The 21,996-nt window shown below is 37.5% G+C and overlaps 1 protein-coding gene across 7 annotated transcripts in view; it reads left to right on the top strand.

The window, feature by feature from the left end:
* sema6e (sema domain, transmembrane domain (TM), and cytoplasmic domain, (semaphorin) 6E) overlaps window positions 1-21,996 on the top strand; it is a 147,335-nt gene that overhangs the window by 107,895 nt on the left and 17,444 nt on the right. For all 7 annotated transcript variants that reach the window (XM_025008685.2, XM_017428621.3, XM_017428620.3 and 4 more), the window contains 5 exons: window positions 1,301-1,477; window positions 1,902-2,039; window positions 9,477-9,554; window positions 19,018-19,076; window positions 19,371-19,421. In XM_025008685.2, coding sequence (XP_024864453.1) covers window positions 1,301-1,477; window positions 1,902-2,039; window positions 9,477-9,554; window positions 19,018-19,076; window positions 19,371-19,421 — 503 coding nt within the window. The remainder of the gene's footprint in view (window positions 1-1,300; window positions 1,478-1,901; window positions 2,040-9,476; window positions 9,555-19,017; window positions 19,077-19,370; window positions 19,422-21,996) is intronic.

The following is a 21,996-nucleotide window of genomic DNA, read 5'->3' as shown; positions in this document are numbered from 1 at the left end:
GATGTCTATTATGCATCACGTTAGAGCTACTTTAACCCACTTTCTTCACTGTTTCCACAACTTTGTTTCTGGTTCTCTTGTAAAGCGTGGGAAAGACTGCGATCATGTTTTGTCATAACTCAAGAAAGAGAGAAACTTGGCACAGGAGCGTTGATGTCATGGATGCAAATTCTTCACAATAAAAGTGGCAAAAATGGTAATTCACTTTGCCTTTTCTGAGTTAGGTTGAGACTTTCACAATGCTTGCTCAATGGTATTCTTCAGCAGCTATGACCAGCTGTTTTTTGTTTGTTTGTTTGTTTGTTTTCCCCCCCCTTTGTGTGGAAACATGGACACAACTTGAATATAGTGTGGCTTTTGTCAACATGATAGAAGCCAAACTAGTTCCAAGGAGCAGAAGGAGCTGTTTGTGTGTTTTGGTCAGTCATAAACAGTCCAAGCGCTTCACTTCCACTCTTCAGCCTTTGCATTACTTAACATGATGTCATTAACATTATTTACTAATTAATTCTTGAAATTTTAAATTCATTTCAAAGGTGTTCATTTCCACATTGCAATGCACTGAACCCCCACCCCAAAATGTAATGCCAACAACATTATTAAAGGGACTGTGTTTTGTTTAAATCCTTGGACCAGCGAGGTGGAAGTGTGGACAGACAACAAGAATGAGTGGAGCTTATCCCTCTCTCAACAAGCAGTGGACTCAAGGTGCCCTTCAGCAAAGCTTGCAGTCCTCTGCAGCTCCTCGGGGGCTCCAGTGGAGCCGTCAGACGGCTGTGGTGATACTGGGCAGTTCCCAGGTGGAAGCATGAAGAGCGGGGTGAATATGAATCAGGGCGTCGCTGCAAAATGAAGCAGCCATCACTAGACTTCCTCACGAATACTGAACATTACTGTACAAAGAGAAAGCTGCAAATTGGGACTGAGGATTAGACTACAGCTTCTGAACAACATGAAGGACGGATCGATTGAATGATGGTGGGTGGATGGATAGATGCATTAATAGGATGAAGGGATTAAAGGATGTAGGCGACGAAAGAAGGGAATGGTGGGTTGGTCGATGAATTGACTGATTGCACACTGATGCTTTATACAGTTGTCGCCCACTGTTTGTTTATTTTACCACAAAAAATTAACCAAACAAAGCATTAAGCTGCTGCCTGCACATTTGATATGATTAACTTGGCAGCAATTCTAATTTAAATCAATATTTCAGTTAGTGTGTATTGATTATGTATTCCTCCTTTCTCTGTAATATGTCTGGAATCATAGTAGTTGCCTTTTCTGTTTTCTTATTTAGGTTCAAGTTGACCCAGATTGCAGTGGATACCTCAGCAGGGCCGTATAAGAACTACACTGTGGTGTTCCTGGGTTCAGATAACGGTCATGTTCTTAAGATCTTGGCCAGCACAGAGGGAGCCAATGCGTCTTTCAACACCCAGCTCCTGGAGGATATTGATATCTACAACCCAAACAAGTCAGAAAATATGTCTTTTTTATGTTAATTCCATATTTATTTGTGTTTGGGCTCTTTATTTTCCTCACAATTGGCTTACTTTTACTTTAGTCATTCTCGTCTTTTGATTATCTTTATTTTTTTACTTTGTTTTTGTTCTGAATTTTTTTTTTCTTTGCTATTTTTCCTCCTCCTCCTCCTTGTTCTTCCTTGATTTGCCCTTCCCACTCAGTCTTTAGTCTATTGTAACACTTTGCATCATCTTGTACAGCTGGAGGAGATGCTTCTTTTATGCTGTCTTTTGTGCGCAGCTTGAAAAGTGGATCTACATGGAGTTTGATTCACATCAGACTTTTGACATAATAAAAACTGTTTCAGTCATGTTCTATAAATCAGAGTCAGATTGTGAGAGAGTTTTTTTTTTTTTTTTGGTTTGTGTCCCCAGGTGCAACGTGCGGGGAGAGGACAGGAGGGTTCTGGGTCTGGAGTTGGACCGGGATCATCACGCACTGTTTGTGGCGTTCTCCAGCTGTGTAATCCGTGTCCCACTCAGCCGCTGCTCCGAGTACACCAACTGCAAAAAGTAAGTGATTCTTAAACGAGCCTCAAGTCTTAACAGTGACATGTTAACGTCTGGTCTCACTTCTGATTTTATCCATCCAAAAATAAGCTTTTTGTATGCAGAGTTATTATTTTAAGGTTTAGATACGTATATATTTATTTATTTACTGCACCACCCAATCAGTTGTATTCTTTGAAGGAATGTGCATCACTTCTACTTTTTGTGCTACAGTAAGATCATCTAATGTTGAGAACTTGTAGTTAAATGGACAAACCTAGAAAATAACATCATACAGTTGCTTACATGATTATTATTAACTTTTATTTAACCAGACAAGTTCCACTGAGATCACAGAGGGAGGCCTGGGCCTGAAGCCTAACATGCATGTGATCTCACCTGATCTTTTAGTGGTTGGACTGTTGTCAATGACTCTCAGCTACCACCACATCAAATTTTAACTCACTATCAGTAAACTTGACAACTTTTTTGTTGGCTAAAGTTGATTAACTGCGGTGGCCATCTTGAATTAGGCTGACTCCAACTGGATGGACGTATATCCAATGGTAATTTCCTGAAAGTTGTACATTCAAAACAATTACTTTCTAACAGTTTCTTTAAAATTTCTTCATTTGTTGATGAGACATTTTGCTAATAGACAAACAGGATTGACCAATTCTTTACAAGGTTTTAAGCAAAGTTGTCACACAATGTGTAGCTCTTTGAATATAGTCATGCACTTGTACAAAACACTGTATGCAAAAATTGCCAATATAGATAAAAATAGTTAACCGCAGAAACAGATGTCATAGGGTACTGTTCTCTTCAACTGGTTTAAATTGTGCAAAAACAAACTTGTCTTGAACGGGTGTAAAATCAGGACACAACAGAACCTCCAAGTGTTGATGTTTTTCTTTCTTTCTTTTTAAGTCCACAGCCTTTTTTTGGCAAACAACATTTTGCCCCTGCTAATGTGCTCTCCAGCTCCATGATCTATTTTTAGGGCTGTGAGGAATGCTGGCCCCATACAACCCCCACCCCCTTTTCCTCTCCCCCATCAAGCCGGTGGAATGACTTCTCAAGGCTCTCTGGGACTGCAAATCCCCCCATAGCATGCTAACCCCTCATTGCAAAGGCCTGGAGAAGCTCTCAACATTGTTTAGTCATAAATTGGATCCAGCTGATTGGCTGGCAGCCAGCAGTGGTGGCCCCTGTCATTTATTTTATTTATTTATTATTTTCTGAAGCTGGAGGAGAGAGGAAAAGCAGGAGTAAGGAAGGGGGTGGACGGGATCGGGCTGGTTTTACTTGAGCTTCCAGGCTGGCTACATCCCCAGATCTTTTTTAGAGACTAGAGCTACAGCACACCTCATCCTTAGATTAGGGGCCTCTTAAGCTGCATCAGCACTGGCTAGGAGGTCAAATTTCAACCCCTCCCGTATCCTCCTTTAACACACCAATGAATCCATCTCCCTCCAGATCAGATTTACTTCCATCTCCTTCTCTTTCTGCCTCCATTTTCTTCCACTCTTGACTTGTTTTTTTTCTTTCTCCCCCTCACTGTAGCCCATATAATCTTTTTTTTCCCCCCTTCCTCTTTTTCTTTCCCACCCGAGGCCCTGCCGCCAATATTAGGTTTCAGAAGATACTCTATTTTGAACAGCAGCAGGGAAGTGTAGAAAATTGGAATTTTAATAAATAAAAATACAATAAAAGAGCAGAGGAGGCCCTAAACTCTAAAAGTCTTAGATTCAAGGATTTTCAGCTTCAGTGGTTACTTCCTTCTTTATGAGCTGATTGAACTTGCCTTTATATTGGTACCTGCATATTGTGTCTTTTTCACAACATGGTGGTGATGGTATAGAGTCTAGGTGATCTAGGTTCAGATTCCCTTTGGTTGATGATAAAATTCTCTCACAATCTTTACTCAGATGCCTTTAACCTAAAATAATGAAAACTTTAACTTGGTCATAGAAAGCTGCAATCTAATTACAGGCCTAGTATTCATTGAAGAAATGCATATTTCCCTCCATCTTTCATGCCAGATTTTTAAACTAAGATCATCTTGTGCTAAAAAATGACAGAGTTGTAGCCATTTTAGTCAAACCTTAATAACTTTATGCATATTCTTGACGGAGTTGGCACTTGTACTATGTGTTGTGAATGAATCTCAGCTACAGTCACACCAGATTTTAGCTCAATAAATGTAAAATTAACTGAGAATCATTTATGAGTTTGCTAATGTCGATTATCTATGGCGGCCATCTTGATAATCAGTTGTGAATGTACATCCATCGATTACTTCCCGAAAGCTTCACTAAAACCCATCAGGTGGGTTATAAGATACTTTGCTCACAGCCACACAAACACATGCAGATATGGGCAAAAACATTAATGACCTTTTGCCTTTGGTGGTGGGCAACAGTTAGTAGATTGTTAAATTATAGTTATCAGTATTTTATGCACTTTAGATTTCAGTAACTGTCTGGGATTGTGTGCAACCAGTATAATTATATTAGCTAAAACAGTTTCCAGAATGTTTCATTTTTTTGGCAACATAGCAGCTGGAAGTTCTGAAGCTCAGCCTTAGAGACCCTCAGCAGTTAATGGATGTTCCTTCCAGTCTGTGGCTGCAGAAAGACACTCCTCTGTAATCATCATACTATGACAGAGCCAAGCCTTCAGTTTTAAAGAGCAGCAAGGGACAAACACAAATCCATGTTGGACAAAAACTACACAGACGACAACTTCAAACAACAAATGACTTCACCGAACATTTTTAACTGAACCTACAGCTGGCCACTTCAGCCACGCTGCTTCAGGGCTGTCGGGGTTTTTTTCTGTCAAATCACTGAAAATGGATGCCTCTGATGGAGCGAAGAGAGGCAGAATAGAGAGAAATCTGCATATATACCTTATGGCTAGTGCATGAATAATTTATTTAAAGAAACACTTGGGTATGCGTTGCCACATACTGGCAGTCGCACACAGAAGAGCCAGTCATTTTAGCTTTTCTGTAACCAGAGTTCCTCAATCTGTGAACTGTGAAATTCAAAGAAAACAGTTGTTGTTTTTCTTTTTAACTCTGACATTAGAATGTTAGACTTTCTGTTCATTACAAGGTGTCAGGATAGTTTTAGCAAGTGCAAGCAAAATACAGAACGTGAAATAAACAAGTGTCACTTTGTAGAACAGTTAGTTTTGCAGTACAAACACAGAATTATGCTTTTGAAATTCATGTAATTAAGAAAAACCTGTTTGTTTACCAATGATTCTCACTGCAACAATGATAATGTCGAGACGGTGATGAATCAGTCCAAGTTCATGAGCTCCACTGAAACTAGTGTTTGTATTTTTATAAATCTTTCTCTTACTTAAAATATGACAATCTTTTTGTAAATTCTTACTACATAAAGTAACATGTTTACATTTATTTGACCAAAAATGTGAGTCATATTTGTTTGATTTTTCCACAAAGGCATACGGTGGTGTTGTAGAGCCTCTAGGTCCAGATGGAGATTAGGTCATGGTGACTGGTTGGCTTGACATTAAATCATTTTCATTTTTTTCAGATAGAAGAATTGAATCCAGCCAATAAGAGAATCAAATCAGAGGTCTAATGTTGGTTGTTTATCAAATAAAATGACAAATATCATTTTCGTTTTCACATGACTTTTTTTTTTTAACTCTGCCATGCTAGTTGGTGAGTGATATTTATTCTTTCAAGTAATGCTACTCTCATTTTGTATTTTACATATTTTGTATTCTAGAATATTTAATAAACAGTTTGTGTGATATGTCATTATTTGATATAATTCACCTGGTTAAATAAAAATCCGTAGTCCTTATTAAGGAAGTTCTTAAACCAGAGGCACACCTGACATTTTTTGTCCAAGCTTGTTGCTTTGACATTTGTTGTATATCACTGTATATAAAAAAAATCTACATTTTGTTTGTTTTATTTTATTTTTTGTGCATAAACTATTCCTTCCAAATTTATTTTCACTAATCTAGAAATATTGTTGTTTTCGAAGTAACATGTGTCAGTCACTTTGTTTTTTTTTTTGTTTTTTTTTGTTACGTTGCAAATTATCTGAAATAAAAAAATGCTATGCCCCGTATTTTACAACCCTAATTTACTATATATTTAGTTTAGTTGTGAGCTGCAGGTGCAGCAGGGGATTAAAAGTGTTCTTTTTAGATTTACTTCTGCTCTGTGGCGATGCACTGATATGTTCTCAGTGGGATTTCTCACCAGACTGACGATGAAGATGCACATTCAGTTCAAATACTTATAAATCATTTCAGACTTTAGAAACAGGTTACAGGATCCTCATTAAAACTTATTTAAACTTGACTGCCTTGAAGGTTTTGGTTTGACACAGAAGGAAGCACAAAAGCGTCATTGTTTGCTGCCGTTCTTTTGTCACTGTGTACTTCATGCTCATTATGTTGTTGCTGCTGGGTGAATACCTCGGTATTGCAAACAATAACCTCCGCAGCTGTAAAAAGCATTGCTCACATTTACTGACACTCAGTATTGTTTTAGAGTTGCACAGCAGTAGGAGGAAGGCCGCAAGGTTGATGTAACTCATTTGAGAGTGAAGAATTAAAATGCACTGACTTGAACCAGACAGAAAAATAGGCTTTTTCAGCAGATCAGAGGAAGAGTTTAATCAACAGTAACGATGTCTGGATCCCAGAGTGGAAGAAAAGCATTGAATTTTGGGATTCTGCAGGGACTTTTACTGTAGGGAATGTGACTAATGGCTATTGATTTTGGTTAATGCTGATGGCTTTAAGGGGAGGAAGTAAACAGGTCTACTCATCATGTTATTCCCTGAATCAGTAAGCTGACATGCAGCACAGTAAGTAGGATCAGGTGATTGAACTATGTGCTGTCATGAGACCTGCTGGTAAAGCGTTCGCGGCGCTCTCAAAATAAGGTCATTCATGGCTGGTCAGTGTGACTACTCTCCGTGCAGCTGATGATAAACTGAATGACCTTCAGTTTTTCTGGTTTAAAGGGGCTCTAATGCAAACAAAATGGATGCATTGTGTGTGTCTTTAAAAGCCAACAAGCAAAAAAATTTGCTAAAACATGTAAAGACAAACGATCCCTTCTAAACAAATATTTTATATTGAATAGAGTAATGATTTTGTTCTCAATTTAATTTACATAAAATGTAAATTCAAGTCTAAAGTTAAATAAATTATATAAAATGACAATAAAATGCATAGCAATAAAAAACAACAATATGAAAATTCATGCATGGCTTACATTTATATCTACACATACGCAGCACATATTTATCACCAAACATATGCATATGCACGCCAACATCCATAAATTCCTACATTGTAAAAAAAGCTGCATTTCTTGGTAGGCTTGATGAAAAATGATTATTTCAATTTTCTTTGTTCAAGATGGTAACAGCAGAAGGAATAAAGGATTCCTTATAACAGTTTTTTTTTACGTGCTAATGGAAGTCTTCTGCCAGATGGCAGCAAATGAAAAGATGAGTGAAGAGAGTGGGAGGAGTCGTTATAGATCTGAGCTGCGTTCCTAGACATAGATTGATTGTATCAGTGTTGGAGTGAGGGTTGGTTTCATCTTTCTGACCTGGTTGACAACCTGATTCACTTTCTTTTGATGTTTAACTGAGAGGTGCATCAAGATGTAATATTAGGGTTAGAACCCTCTCAGTAAATGAACTATAAACCATGGCTGGGTGTGGTTACTTGTATATGTGTGCTTTATGTGTTGGTCGGGGCTGAACAGTAGAACAGCGGGTTTTCACTGTTGCCTTCCAGTAAAGAAGGTCCAGGATTCAACTCCCACCTGGGGCTTTTTTTCCAAGGTACTTTTTCTAGTTCTCCCTGGGCATACATAGGTTTGTTCTGGGCACTCCAGTTTCCTCCGATTAGGTTAATTGGCAGTTAAAAACTGGTTGTTGGTGTGAGTGTGTCTGTATGGATGGACTGGTGAACTGTCCAGCATTTATCCCACCTTTTGCCCAATAACTGCTGGCATGGGGAACTGAATATGGTATAAAATGGGGGAACAAAATCAGGAATGGAAAAGTCTTTCCTGGTTGGATTCTGGACATATGATTGGTTGGTGTAATGGGTTTGATCCTCGGTGGTTCTCACTTTTTCTTATTAAACAAACTGTGGCTAAAAAGAAATCTAAAACCAGAAGTAGACACTGACAAAACTTTCACTTTTAAGCCATATTTATTCCAGTATTAGCCTCGATGTTTGATCAGCTCAAAAACACGTTTCAGCTCCCATATAAGAGCAGCATACAAGGACTTATATTCTTACTTTTTATGAACTTGTGGATATCTTGCACTCTTAAATGGCATGATATCACTGATTCATGATCTGAAAAAGATACGGCAAAGATCAACACTTTGCTGCTCCACTCAGCAGGCGTCTTTGCAGCTGGAGATTATGTCCTTGCTCAGATTCGAGCGGGTAAAGAAAATGGATGAATGTGTTGGTTGGTGGTGAATTTGTGCCTTAGTTGTGGAGTAAAAGGCAAAAAACACATTTTTAATATGTTTTTTTATATATTTTGAAATAATATTTTATAGTATGAACAGTGTCATCCCTTAACCTTTACCAGTTAAGTCCTGAAATGTCATTCGCCAATATTAGGTGCTGTACTCATAAAAATGAGATTGAAGTTGTGAATATTTCTGATAGTGTTCATCCTTTTTTTTTTTTTATGAATGTTTCCAAAGTGCAATTTAAACGTTTTCTTACACAGGTTGAACTTTTTGGTTATGCTTGTGTTGTATATGGTCCAAACAGAAAAGGTTTAAAATCTGCAAAAAATGCAGAAGATAATGACACGTTATTTTTTTTTTTCATCTATTAAATTTCTCTAACAAATGTAAACAAGCTCGGAGTCTGAAATCTCATAAAATATAATGAGAAAATGATTCAGTTTCTGTCTCTTTCATTGCTTATCTGCATTTATCTCAGTTATGGAGAATGCTGTAATGTTTGGAAATGTCTCTGAGCGTTATTAAATGTGACTAATTACATATGCTATTCATAGATGCATTGCTGAAACTGTGCGTTATGCTAAATGTGTATTCATCAAGCTATAAAAGATTAAATGTGCTGTAATTAAATATCACATATCCCTGCATATCAGCAGACTTTAAAAGGAAACAAATGTTCTTACTAAAAATAAAGCACCAATTAAGGATGCTGAAATGAAGGTATCATTTTTAACAAACTTTGTATACCAGGTTGTACATTGATCCTGGTTTTTTTTGCCATTGTTAAGCCAGAATTGGGGAAAGTGATAGGAGTTGTTGGGTTAGTTTTGTGGCAGTGAAGTGTCTCATTACTCAGCGAGCATCCAGTGCACTTGGTGATCTTCACACTCGATGTTCTCCTCATTTCTTCCTGCCACTAACAAACCATATGTTGCCTGTTATGCAGGAGCTGTTTGTCTTCACGGGACCCTTACTGCATTTGGCTCAAGTCAGGCAGCTGTGTGACAATCTCACCTGGATTCAAGTAAGACACACACACACACACACACATATATAGTGCTAATAGCTATTTTACACTTGTAACTAGGGAGGCTTTGCAATCATCAGGTGATGATTGGCTTTGAAATCTTTCTGAGCTGAGCCGTGTCATGGCTGCATTACTTTTAAGTGCATGTCGAAGCCTGTCAAAGTTACTTATCCTAATATGCTGCACAGAGGTCTGATATAGTGAATTATCATGGGACTTTGTGACTCAGGTTTTTAGTCTATAAGAAAAAAGCTTTTGAAAAATATAAGAAAACAACAATAATTTTCTCTTAAATTTTTTAAATTTCATACATATTTTAATAAACTGCTCTTATATGCAGCTTTTGGCTGTACTGCAATATTCTTCAATGTTGTCGTTGCTTATTTTTGCATACATATTTAAAACAGTGGCAGTTTCTGATCATTTATTTCAGTAAAATTTGTCTGTGGGGTGTCTCAAACACTGACAGCAAGACTCCATCACATGCTTTAATTTGAAGGTGTAGAAAACGCCAAAGAGAAGGTAGAATCAAAGATATAAACTCAGGGATGACTAATTTGATGAGCTCATCTGCAGCAATGTGATCACAATACAAGTCAGAGATTATTACATCTGACTGGATTTTTGTTGTTCTTTTGGCAAATTGTGTATGTTTATATCAGGATGGGCATTTAAAGCAAAAACATTTTGAATTTGTCATGAATTATTCTGTATTTTAAAATATATATTTCTTACCTTAAATTTCACTGGTCCAATGGATCAGCATGGAGGAGAATGCCAGTCAAGCAGAGCTCACCCTCGACCATAGTTTCCGTTTTTTTAATCCTTTCAAAATAAACTACAAAAACAGAAAGACCCAGAGATGCTCTGAGTTGTTTTGTGTTTTTTTTTTTTNGTCAAAAGAAAGGACTCAAACTGGAAAAGCACAGGCCACTACCAGGTGCTGATGTTTTAAACAAACATTAAAATAAAAATAAACAGTTGTGATGGAGGCATTAATTCATCATATTCACCCATTTTAACTTGGAGTATTCAAAAATCACTGCCCATTCCCAGTTTATATATTATTATAAAATAGTGCTAATAAACTCAGACAAGTTTGTTGTAATAAAGAGCGTCAAACTGGGGACTAGTACACATTTACCCGTTAACCAAAGCTAATTCTACTTTATCAAGAGTTTTCTGATGGCACTCCTCAGCTGCGTTCTAAATTTTGTAATATTTTATGAAGAAACACCTGTTTTAATATGCAACACTTGAAAGTTTCAGTCCCTTAATGTTGCAGCAGTAATTTTCTCCCCGACATGATTTATTGTCTTTAATAATGAACTACCAGGGATCAAAAGCCTGCAGATTTGCTTCCTAATGAAACACTCCGGCAGGATGTTTCAGCTGTTAATTCTTTCTGGACCAAGTGTTAATAAGTGGTGAAATCAGTCTCTGAGGTGTTTGGTTCATCTGAAAGCAAATAGGTGGGTAGAGCTGCATAAAGACATTATGAGTTTTGTAACTTGAACTATCAAAGGGCAGTTTTGTAACTTGGTCAATAATGTGCAGCCAAGCAAAAGGAGAAGCAATAATTTTCACACCTCCTTTTGTTTCTCTGGTAAGTTGTTCAGCAGCACAGATGTCTGTATCTGGTCAGAGGACGTGCTCTCAATAATCAATATCTAATCTAGAATGAGACGAGTGGGGGCTATCAGCATGATGAATATTTGATCATCACTTTCTACAGAGTTATTTTGCCGGCGCTTTTGTATAAATCTTGTTTATTCACAAGGGATAGCCTTGTGTAAAGTCTTTGTAATGTGGCTGTTGGAGTAAAGATGCGGGGTGGGGGAGCAGCACACGGGTCAGAAGATGGAAAATCGCATTACATTCTGTTCCTGCTACATGGAGGGAAGTCATTTTTTTGAAGATACACTTGTAAACAAGCTTCAAAGCCTCAGAACGGGTGTGACAGTTGAAGGACATGAAGGGCAAAAAGGGATGTGTTAGCACTGATGTTAGATTAGCACGACGAAGTGGAGAATTTAAAATGACCAGTCATGACATTTGCAGATAGCTTTGTGTGCTGTTTCTGCCAATAATACCACAACATGTTTATATCATTTTCAGACAGAAAATGCTGATAAACATTAGGAAAATGAAAACAAGTTTAAGTAAAAGCAAAAACTAACTGTTGAAATGGTTTTATTTGATGGCATAGGCTGAGAAACAGGAATACCGACACTGCTGTTGTTCAAAATGCTTCTTAGAGATTAATTTGAATTATAACAGATTTAGGACTTAATATTGGGGCCTAATCAGCTTAAAAAATGCTGCATTTATATTTAGTCATTGTAGTATATAGAGGAAGTCTTTTTTTTTCTTAAGCTATTTTTTGAGGGGATGTTTAGTTACCAAATAATGGTCAGAGTTTGTGCTTCTTGTGCTTGATCTGTGTTTTGTTAGCACCACTCAATAATGGAGCAGAAAGAGTTTCTAATGTTAATGAAGAGAGCAGACATCCAGTTTTCCCCTCAACACAAGAAAAGGAGTTATTTTTAGTTTATTAGTCATGGACACAAGGTAGCATTGTGGACTTCTTCTCCATACCACTTCTCATAGTTATAGAAACAAAAGTGCTATAATTTTTTTTGCCACACTGTTTTTTATCTATTTCCTTGGCTTTTACGTTCTTAAATCTTGCCATAAAAGCAGAAGTGGAGGCCTGCTGCATGTTTCAATCACTCAGCAGTTGTACTGCAAAATAACAAAATATGGAAGGAAGACGAATGTGTGGCTGGACAGACAGATGGATGCACTAAAGAGTGGAGGAATCGGGCAGTTAAAGGTGCCATTTTCTTGTCCTGATCATCAAGAACTGTGCATCCCTGTGTGGTTGACAACATCCTGCTGCTAAATCACTTCACCAGGTGTTTTTTTTACTTGTATGTGGAGTGTTTGTAAACTGTTGTGTGCGGGGTTTGGACTGACATCATGCTGCATGGACCGTTGTCACACTCAGAGTTGGACAGGAAACGTGTCGACCAGCTGCCAATAGATTTATTCAGAGGCTGAAAATGTGCAGACCTGGAGTTATTACAAATCTTCTGCTTGGCCACCCAGACATATTACCTTCCCTGCCCTGGTACGAACATAGGCTAATGGATTTTTTTAATGCATGTTTCTACACTCTTGATATTCATATATTCAAAAAGGTCTAATCTATTGGGTCTTTTTCCTAAATTAATATATTTCGGTTTGGCTTTTACTTGCTTTGTGGCTGTCAGATTCCCCCAGATATGTGATAATAAACTAATGCAGTATATTTTGGAAAAACAGTCTTGTGTGTTTTGATTTCTTGCCAAACACAAAAACGTCCTGTGGCTCTTTCAACATTGATGTTACCAGAAAAGCAACCGATTCTCTTTTCCTTCCATGTAAACTGGAAATTACTTCCTTAAGTTGGAAATTTACTGCTGGAGATTTGTTGGCAACTCAAACTTGACTCGATATTGCAGATTTTCAGTTGCAGTCTCACTGAAATCTGAGTGTTACCAGTGGGCTGTGCAGGCGCGTTTAGCAGCCAAGTTTTTAAAATCCTAGCCTGTTTTCATGTGCACGGCTTGCAAAACTGTATTCTAGACTGTGCACATTATTTCATTGCCCACCTCCGCCTACGTTGTAGCCAACTCTGCCGGCTTTGTACGCACCTTGGCAGCCACTCCTACATTTATGATCATTTGTCTCCCAGATTTTTTTTTTAACATTTTCAAAATTTTAGGAACAAGACTGTGAGCTTCTCCGACTGAAGTGAGGAAATTCAGAACCCCTGTGAATGTCACAAATCGTTCTGGAGGCTCCATCATGATTGAAATTTCTGATGCTACCTATAGTTTCTACCTCCGATGTTCTGTATCAACACTGGAGAACATCGTGGCTGCTTCCTTTATTGGTGTGGTGCAAGAAAAAAATACTTTGCTGACATGATTGTTTGGAGATAACTTTAATAGGAGAATGTCCCAGATGGCTCTGTGTGCCAAAACATCCAGTTTATTTTGCTGTTGCCCCTTTAAGGACACTGTTTTGTTTAAATAGAGCCAAAATACTTTATTTTTGGAGAACAGAGGAAGAGTTTTGGTTTAATTTTACTGTTCCAGTTACTCATTTTCAATGTGATACCTTACATTTTATTTAAAATCTCACACATTAGTTTTATTAAATGATCTAAATATTGGCCGATCTTACCAAATGTTCAATGCAAAGATTTTAAGATCTTTTCCAGAGAGCCTGGCAAGCTCAAAGAGGATGATTAACTAACCTGAATCATTTTGAGAAGTAATTTTATAAAATGAACTTGAATGGGAAATAGAAACTATTTGTGGTAGGTAGTAGTGAGTGTGCATGTGTGTAATGAGGCATACAAAGAAGTTTAAAAAAATTCTACTTTTCTTGTTTTGTTTAGAGTTTCAGGAATATAATTAGGACTTAGGGTGACAGTTAGCATTTAAAGTTGGGTTTCTGGTTCAAGTGAAGACTTGCTCCTCACAAGTACAGCAAGATGTGCTCATGATGGGGAAGAGGAAGTGCCAATGTGGCTTCATGCTGGCAAGGTGCACCAAGTTACTCGCTGAGGGTTGATTTATGAGCTGCGTTTAGCGTTCAGGACAAAACCGCACTGAAAACCAGTGAACCAGAACCTGAGAGAGACCAGCCAAACAAAATACTGTCCAAACTCAGCTACAGTGTCAGCCTCCTGCCAGAAAGTAAAGGCAGAACGAAAACAGCAAGAAGGGAAAACTGGGGTAAACTAAGGAGTTAACCAAAGTAAATACATTTAAACATAAAAAAGAGTAAGCCAACAAAAGTTAAATAAAGAAGAAAAATGTGTAACTTTATTAAAACATCTGTTTTTCATTCAGATTTGAAAATGTAACAAAAAAAGTCCATTGGCTGCTGCTGAAAGTGTCACTGAAATACGACCGTAGTTTAAATCTGCATTAAGGGATATCTTTTGCACTTTATATATCGCTGAAGAATGTGAGGAATAGCTGGTTAAAAAGAGAACAGGAAAGAGGATCATGAAGAATGATAAAAGAATGGAGACGGGAAAATATGAACTGATGTGAATCAGCCAGCATCAGAAAGAGTCGGCCCACAGTTTGATATGAAGCATCTCAAAGTCATCTACCTCCTGGTACTCGCTCTTTTCATGGACCATCAGTCTTTTTTTTTTTTTTTTTTTTTTTTTTGTCTGGAATCCTTTCTCATCTGGAGGTGGCATAAATTTTAATGACTGATTTGTACCGGTTCCAAACGATAAAGGAGAAAGAGCAGAACGAATTCACATCCAATTTTTTTTTTTTTTGTCTTTTTATTTTTTCTCTCACTTTGAAAGATTGTGCGGATGAACAGCTCTGCTTTATGCCATTTCTGAGCATTTAGTCTAGTCTTCCATAATGCATTTGACAAAGTCTGTGTCACCAGAGCATAATGCCAAATCCCAGGCAAGAAAATGGAAACAGATCCTGGAAAGGGAAAGCAGCTCAGCTCTGTGGTGGAGGTGGAAACATCTTTAAAGATAAGGCCATGTTTACTTTGGTTATCATATGCTGCGACAGACAGACATCAGTTTGCAGCTTCAGAATAAATTCTGTCCAAGTCACGATGTCAGTTCATAAATGGAGTTCTTAGCACTTTGAATATGCTTTGAAAAGTCAATCATCACATTGATTGATTCTCCATATTTACACAAATATTGGAATTATAATCTTGCTGAAATAATTTCCAGAAGGCAAACTTTTCTAGTTTTGCCATTTGAGTGTTTTAGCTTTTGTCACACTCTTCATGTTGACACTCTCAGGTTATTTTAAGCCTGTATCTGACCTTGTTTGTAAATCATATTGATGTTAATATTTTGCAAATATTCACCTTACAAGAATGCATCAGTTTGGCTCGCTGTATAATACTGCATTCATTAAAACAAGGGCCAGCCATCCAGGAATGTATTTTCTCTGATCTGCTGAATGAAATCAATACTGCGCCGCTGAGTGCAACACTTTTCTTTTCAGCCTGAATGCAAATAGTGAACTAACAGGAAAACCAACACACTAAGAGGAAAAAATTCCAACTGGTTTGTTTTGCCACGGTGGAGCAATACTATTAAAACTTGAATATTGGTGTGAGGATCACTGTGATGAAGTAAAAGTACAACTGGACTCACTACAAGACAAGTAGCTAAAAGTTGCATGCTTAAAGGGAGGCAAAGAGATCCTTTTTTTCCAAATTAAACAAAACAAAACAAATTATCACTTGTTTCAGCTGCATTCCCTGTCCAGCAACACCAGAGAGGGTTTTAAATGGAAAAGAAACATGTTCTTCTACTACAACTCAGTTTGCAGGCTGTGGTGTCATTTAAACAAGTCTAATTGCTTTACTATTATGACCCTTATGGTGCAAAATTATGCCTTTACAGTACTATAGAAGAGTTTTAAACCACACTTATATTTGCTTCCAGTCAGACAGACTTTATTGTAACCTTTTCAAGTGGTTTTAATCAATAAGTTCTACATGTTTTATTTTTCTCCATGTCTTAGTTTTTTCCTTAGAAATCTTCAGGGTTACATTCTTTTTTTTTTTGCCCGGTTCCTGACCATGACAGCATTTTGTGTACTGTCTGCTAACAAAATGAGGAAGGGAACACATAGAGGACAAAATAAGTGTCTAGCATTAAAAAAATAAAACTATCTACAGCAGATGAACAATATCTGTAAACTGTCTTTGAGAAATAGAAAGAAATCCAGCACAAACATGGCACAGGACTTGAGAGATTCATCATTATATTTTAGTTAATCATCTATTTATCTGCCAACCGCTGTTTGGGAATCACCTTGTTGGTGATAAAAAAAAAAAATATTTTAGGTCTGTCTAAAAGAGTAAAAAGTGCCAAAAGAGCCGGTTTAAAAGTGGTTCTTCACTAATTTGTCTGTTATGTGTCAACACAACATTGGTTCATTCATTCTTGGAGTTTTGGAGATTCTTTGTGCCTGAATGATTTATAGGTCAAAGTGGCTGAACAGCCAACAAAATATTACTCTGACATTGATCATGTACTGATCTAAAAATAAACAAAATGAAGGATGTAGACTTCATATGAGCGGTCTGAAACCATGGCTAATCTAAAGGCGCTGAATGCAAAATATGAACTCAAAAGGTTATCCTAAATTATATCAGATGGTGCCGTTTGAAAGGATTTACTTCAGTCATTGTCCAGATACACTGATAGGCAATTCTGTAATGTGGGTCCATGCTCGGTGTTAATGAAGCACTCAGCTGAATCCACCAAAAACCACAAATAAGGTTGACACAAGATTGACCAACATTAGGCTAGTCGTAGTTTTTGTAGGTAAACCAATATGGCAGAATGGGACGAGTGTAAATTCTCGGAGAAGGTGTTTAGGTGGGAAATATAAGCATGAATCTGCTGCTAAACATGAAGGGGAAGAGAAAGAATGAGTAAGATTACTGTCAAGTATAAATATTGGCAATTAAGCAGGATGGTGGAGCACCACAAAGACAGAGGTCAGCATTCAAACACATGGTTTTTCAAAAATTTCTGTTTATTGTCAGACATCTCATTCCAGTACAGCTCTTCCTTGGACGTCATCATTGTTGACCTACTTTCATTAATTTAGGCTGTTTCTGTAGATTAACCAATGCACGGTGCAGCTTTGGCCTACAACATTTCTTAATTTCTTTATTTTTCTTTTTGTTTGTTTGTTGTAGTTTATTTTTTTCGTTCAGTCTTCATGGCTTTGCAATGAGTGCCTTTTAATGAGGACAGAGTGAAACCCAAGATTAACGTCTTATTAATCTTGTAGCTGTAAAAATTGTTACATTAAGATTTGTAAATCTTTGGGATTCTTTACCCTCTGCATCGATACTGTTGCTGCTATTTTGGGATGTTCAGTTGTTTCTTGCACCAATTTCCAAATTGTTTTTTGTCCTGTGCTGTAAAGTGTTTTTAATAAAACTCCATGTGTTTTTCTTGTACATTGCTAATTATAGGTGAATGGCGGAAATCTGTGTTTGCATAAAATCCGTGTGAGATGTATTTTTGTGTTTAAGCTATATAATGTACTAATTGGTTTGTTAGAGAGTGGGTGTGCATGGATGCTTGTACAAAGTGGATACTGGATCATTACCCTTGAGCTTGTACTGTTTATGAGCTTGTCTATTTTATTTGGTTCACTGCAACGTGTGGGAGGATTGTTGGCATCGGTGGGAAACATGTCGCAGTTGAAGGAGCTTGAGTCAATCTCATTACTCAGCCATCGAACGGATGCGTCTGGATGAGCTGTTGATTTTTACCTGACGCGAAGGTGAAAGATGAAGCTTTTATAAGAGTGAAATCGTAGGCTTGCTTTAATCAGCACAGCAGAAAATCAGTGGCTGTCAGATCAGGTTTCTATTCAGCTGAAAGTGATTCAGAAGTTGAATTAAGTGGATTTGGATCACTAGCACAAAATTTCAGTTATTTCACATGATGAAGCATTTCTTTGCTCTTTTGTTAAAACTGTAGCTCAGTTGTTTTAGTTAGTTGTTTTCCAAAGAAAATGTGGCAAAAATAGATTGCAAACATTGTGTGAGAAATTGAAAAATGATTTAAAAACAGTTAACCTTTTAATCACTGTGGTTTCAAGCTGTGAATCGTTTTGTCAACACTTGTTTTTTGGTGTCAAAAATCCATTCAAAATCTTTCCTGAAATGTTTTTGCAAAAACACTTCCATATCTGCGTGTTTTTATCCAATTTTGTTTTTCTTATTCTCTCTGAAAGCTGTTCATACAGCTGTATATATCATACCATTAGCAGCAGGAAAGAAAATGTCTTCATAAATATCACTGTAAATGACAGGTTTTTGTGTCAGTCGCTCTGAATCAACGCACTTCCCTGGAGACAATTTTTCACTGACATTCCACAATCACACACTGAGACGTTCATTGCAGAGCAGGCAAACTGTAGGTACCAATTTCACCAGCAGTAGCCTTGATACACTGACTGCATTGCAGCTACAGAAAGCGCTTTGTGAAGGTAGGAAATGACTATCTAGGGAACAAACAAGGAGTCATGCAAGTAAATTCCAACTTCTCACAAACAAACTTCTGCAATCTGCTAAGAGCCTCAGAAGTGATGCTGCACAACCTTGAGGAGAGATTTAAAGGTGCATTTTTCTTTCAGATCTTGGCTCTACTTTGTCCCAACAATGGAGAGACTCTGACCTTGACCAGACACAAAACAAATTAAATTCTGGAATAGTGCCCTTATCTTCCTATCTCCAAACAGTCCTTATGAGCAAAATCAATTTTGGAAAGAGATGCTTTGTCAGTGAAGGACATTCAGTGAAATGGATTGATGCAAATTTACTGACGGGTTTCTTTGTTACCGTGTATGTTTGTGTGTTTGTTTATCTTCAGAGGCGGGTTTGAACAGGATGTGGAGAATGGCTACCATCAGCATCCTGATAACTGTCACGGTGAGATGCACACCTTTTACTGATTCTCAATATTTTCAGGGTTTTATGGCAGCAGTTTGGTTAAAACAGCTTTATTATTCAGCTACACTAAAACAGCATTTCAGTTTATGTTGAAGAAAAGATTGTCCACCCAAGGGTACAGTTCTTCTTAGCTTGTTGCGTGTGTTCAGGATGTAATAACAGCAAACCCGACAAATTAAACAGTCCTTGTCTTTTATCAGAAGATGATCTGCTGTCTAGAAATAATAAATATACAAAAAATGAACCAATAACGCTGTTTTTTCTTCTCTCCAGACGTGTTGGCGACCACTCGCAAGCAGAACACGGCGCTAGATTCCGTGTATGGTCAGTGAAAGTTTTCATGTTTTTCTTTATCTGCTTCTTCTGATAAAGCTGATTTGGGTTTAAGCACAAAAATTCATATCCTCAGATTGCTATTTGATACTTTTATTTATTTATTTTCATTGCTTAGGAAATTTTACTTTGAAAAATAAGCCAAAATCTTGTTTTTACTACCAAGCCAGTACAAAAATGTGAACATTTCCACTCTAATAATTCTAAGTCTTTGTAATATTTGACTCCTGAGGTTTTAGAAACTCTCATTTGACAAAATCTTTTTATACACCAGGAACTTCCTTGGGGTTGTTGTTGTTTTTACGAAGTACATGCTTACCAAAGACCCTCAGTCCTGCTTTTTTTCTTCCCTGTTTTACTTTTTGTCACATGATTTTTTTTAAAATTAATTTTAGGCATTAAAACTATTTTCTAGTTATAAAAAATAATATTTATGTTATATAAACAGTTTCACAATGTTGAACTGACAAACAGTTGTTTCATTGTGTTTTAAAATGTTAAAGGCTTCACTCTGTGATGATTTGATTGGAAATCCTGAGAAAATGGCAGACTATGATGCTGCTTATTTTCTTTATCAGTCAGACTAATAAGACTTTTCTAAACACAGCTAAATTGTATCTCACCTTTTATGTTGTGCGACTAGAATTTTACCAGGAACAAGGGATGAAGTTTGCTGTAACAGATTTCAGAAAGGAAAGAACTGGCATGACAGAAATCAAAACAGAAGAAAGCAGTGAATTATCCAAATTGGGCATATGATTAGACAAAAATGATGCTGTTCTTTAAATACCACTGCACATCACATTGAACCTCCACCTACTCACTTACTGTGAGAAGCGGATAAGATTTATTCAGTTATATACCCACAAAGTAAATGTATTTAAACTTAACAACGTAGGAGGTTACAGAATGTTTTACTGAGGCAGCTAAATGGAAAGAAGCTCTTCTCCCTTTCAGCCAGTTTGACAGTTTAAACATTGAAGCCATTGTCTGGAGCATCGCTCCTCTGATGGACCAGGAGCTCCGCTGGCCAAGCTGCCTAATGCCCTGTTTCAAGAAAGATCATCATCCCTGTCACGTTTCATTACTTCCCCCACCAGCCACACCGAGCAGCTCCTGGCAAAACAAAATGCAGCTAAGATGACAATATCTCATATTAGACTGAGGTGGTGTTGGATTGACTAATAATGCAGAACTCAAATCAAGGTCAGTTTAAATCGATGGTCGTTGACCAGTATCATTTCTTTTTATGTACACATCTAAACCACCAAACCCAACTTTCTGAGAAGTTTGGAGGTTTTACTCAAAGTCAAAAACAAATTGAGACATCAGGGAACTAATGACAGCAGCTGATTCGAGACAGTGATTAGTGTCAGCCCAGAGCCAATCATGCAAGAGTGGCTCAGCTGAATCATTTACATTCCTCTGCACTACTGTCTGCAAAAAGCCACTTTGTTTGCCAAAGGCTTCAGTGTGGACCTCTGCAGTCACTCAGTTTTCTCTAACGCCTCCCTTGCCACTCAGTTGAAACCTTACTGTTTAATCCTACAGGCGTCTTACCAACCTGGTGCTTCTTAGCAGTGTTTTGAATTCTCAACATTTAGTCAGATTTGTGTGTTTTGTGTCTATTTTTTTTCGCACAAGAAGCCTTTTAAGTCTCTTCACTAAAGATCAATTATCAGCTTTTCTAGACAATAAAACACCCCATATGTCGAACAAAGCTGTTGTCACAAGGGGCTGTTTCCTTTTTAAACAAAACACCATATGCAGGGGCCATTTCTTTTTCCACTTTTTTGTCACCCACACAGTCACAGCAAGCAGAGAAAATGGTGTGAGACAAGTGTCTGGTTCTCTGCGATGTGTTTTATTTACAAATAACAAGAATATATCTAAAATAACTCGATATGAACTTAAATTATAAAATTGTTTTGATGAATGTGAAACTCATGGTGAAGCCGTGGAGTTTTTATTTTTAGTTTTTATTAGTTTTTTGGGGGGAGTGCCAGAGCCAAACACCCTATGGTGTACAGTTTTAATTTGCCTGCCACAGATGGTGAAGTGACAGGACACCTCATTCAGAGTGAACACTGTCAACTGGCTCACAGTGAGCAGAAAAACAAGCACTTTTCCTCCAGCCTGAGTGTGAGCGCTGCAGAATGCTGACATTATGGCTGGCTTATTAGTGCATTAATCCAAGCCAATAGCAGCATGCTGCTCACCATAGTTTAAGGACAACAGAGAGCTCATCAGGCAATCAAGATGTGGAGTGTGTCATCAAGACAAAAATGTCTGATAATACAAGGCCTGTAGCAGCTAATACCCAGCATGTTTCTTGGCATATGTTTGCAGTGATTCTAACTGTAATGATGCTTGCTGTTTGGCCACAAAATGAATTGTTTGTTGAGAGCCTGGGTGAAGTAGTTGATTAAAAAAAAACCCTGATAAACACATTACCTAACCAGCTATCAGTTTGTGTCCACCTATCTGTGGGAAGAGTCACCACAGCAAGTGCTGAGTTTTATTTGTATCCATTTGCTTTCCTCCCACAAATCAGAGCCGCTCACTA

The sequence above is a fragment of the Kryptolebias marmoratus genome, linkage group LG16 (genome assembly GCF_001649575.2).
Source record: "Kryptolebias marmoratus isolate JLee-2015 linkage group LG16, ASM164957v2, whole genome shotgun sequence".
Lineage (NCBI taxonomy): Eukaryota > Metazoa > Chordata > Actinopteri > Cyprinodontiformes > Rivulidae > Kryptolebias > Kryptolebias marmoratus.
This window is presented reverse-complemented; position numbering and strand designations above follow the sequence as displayed.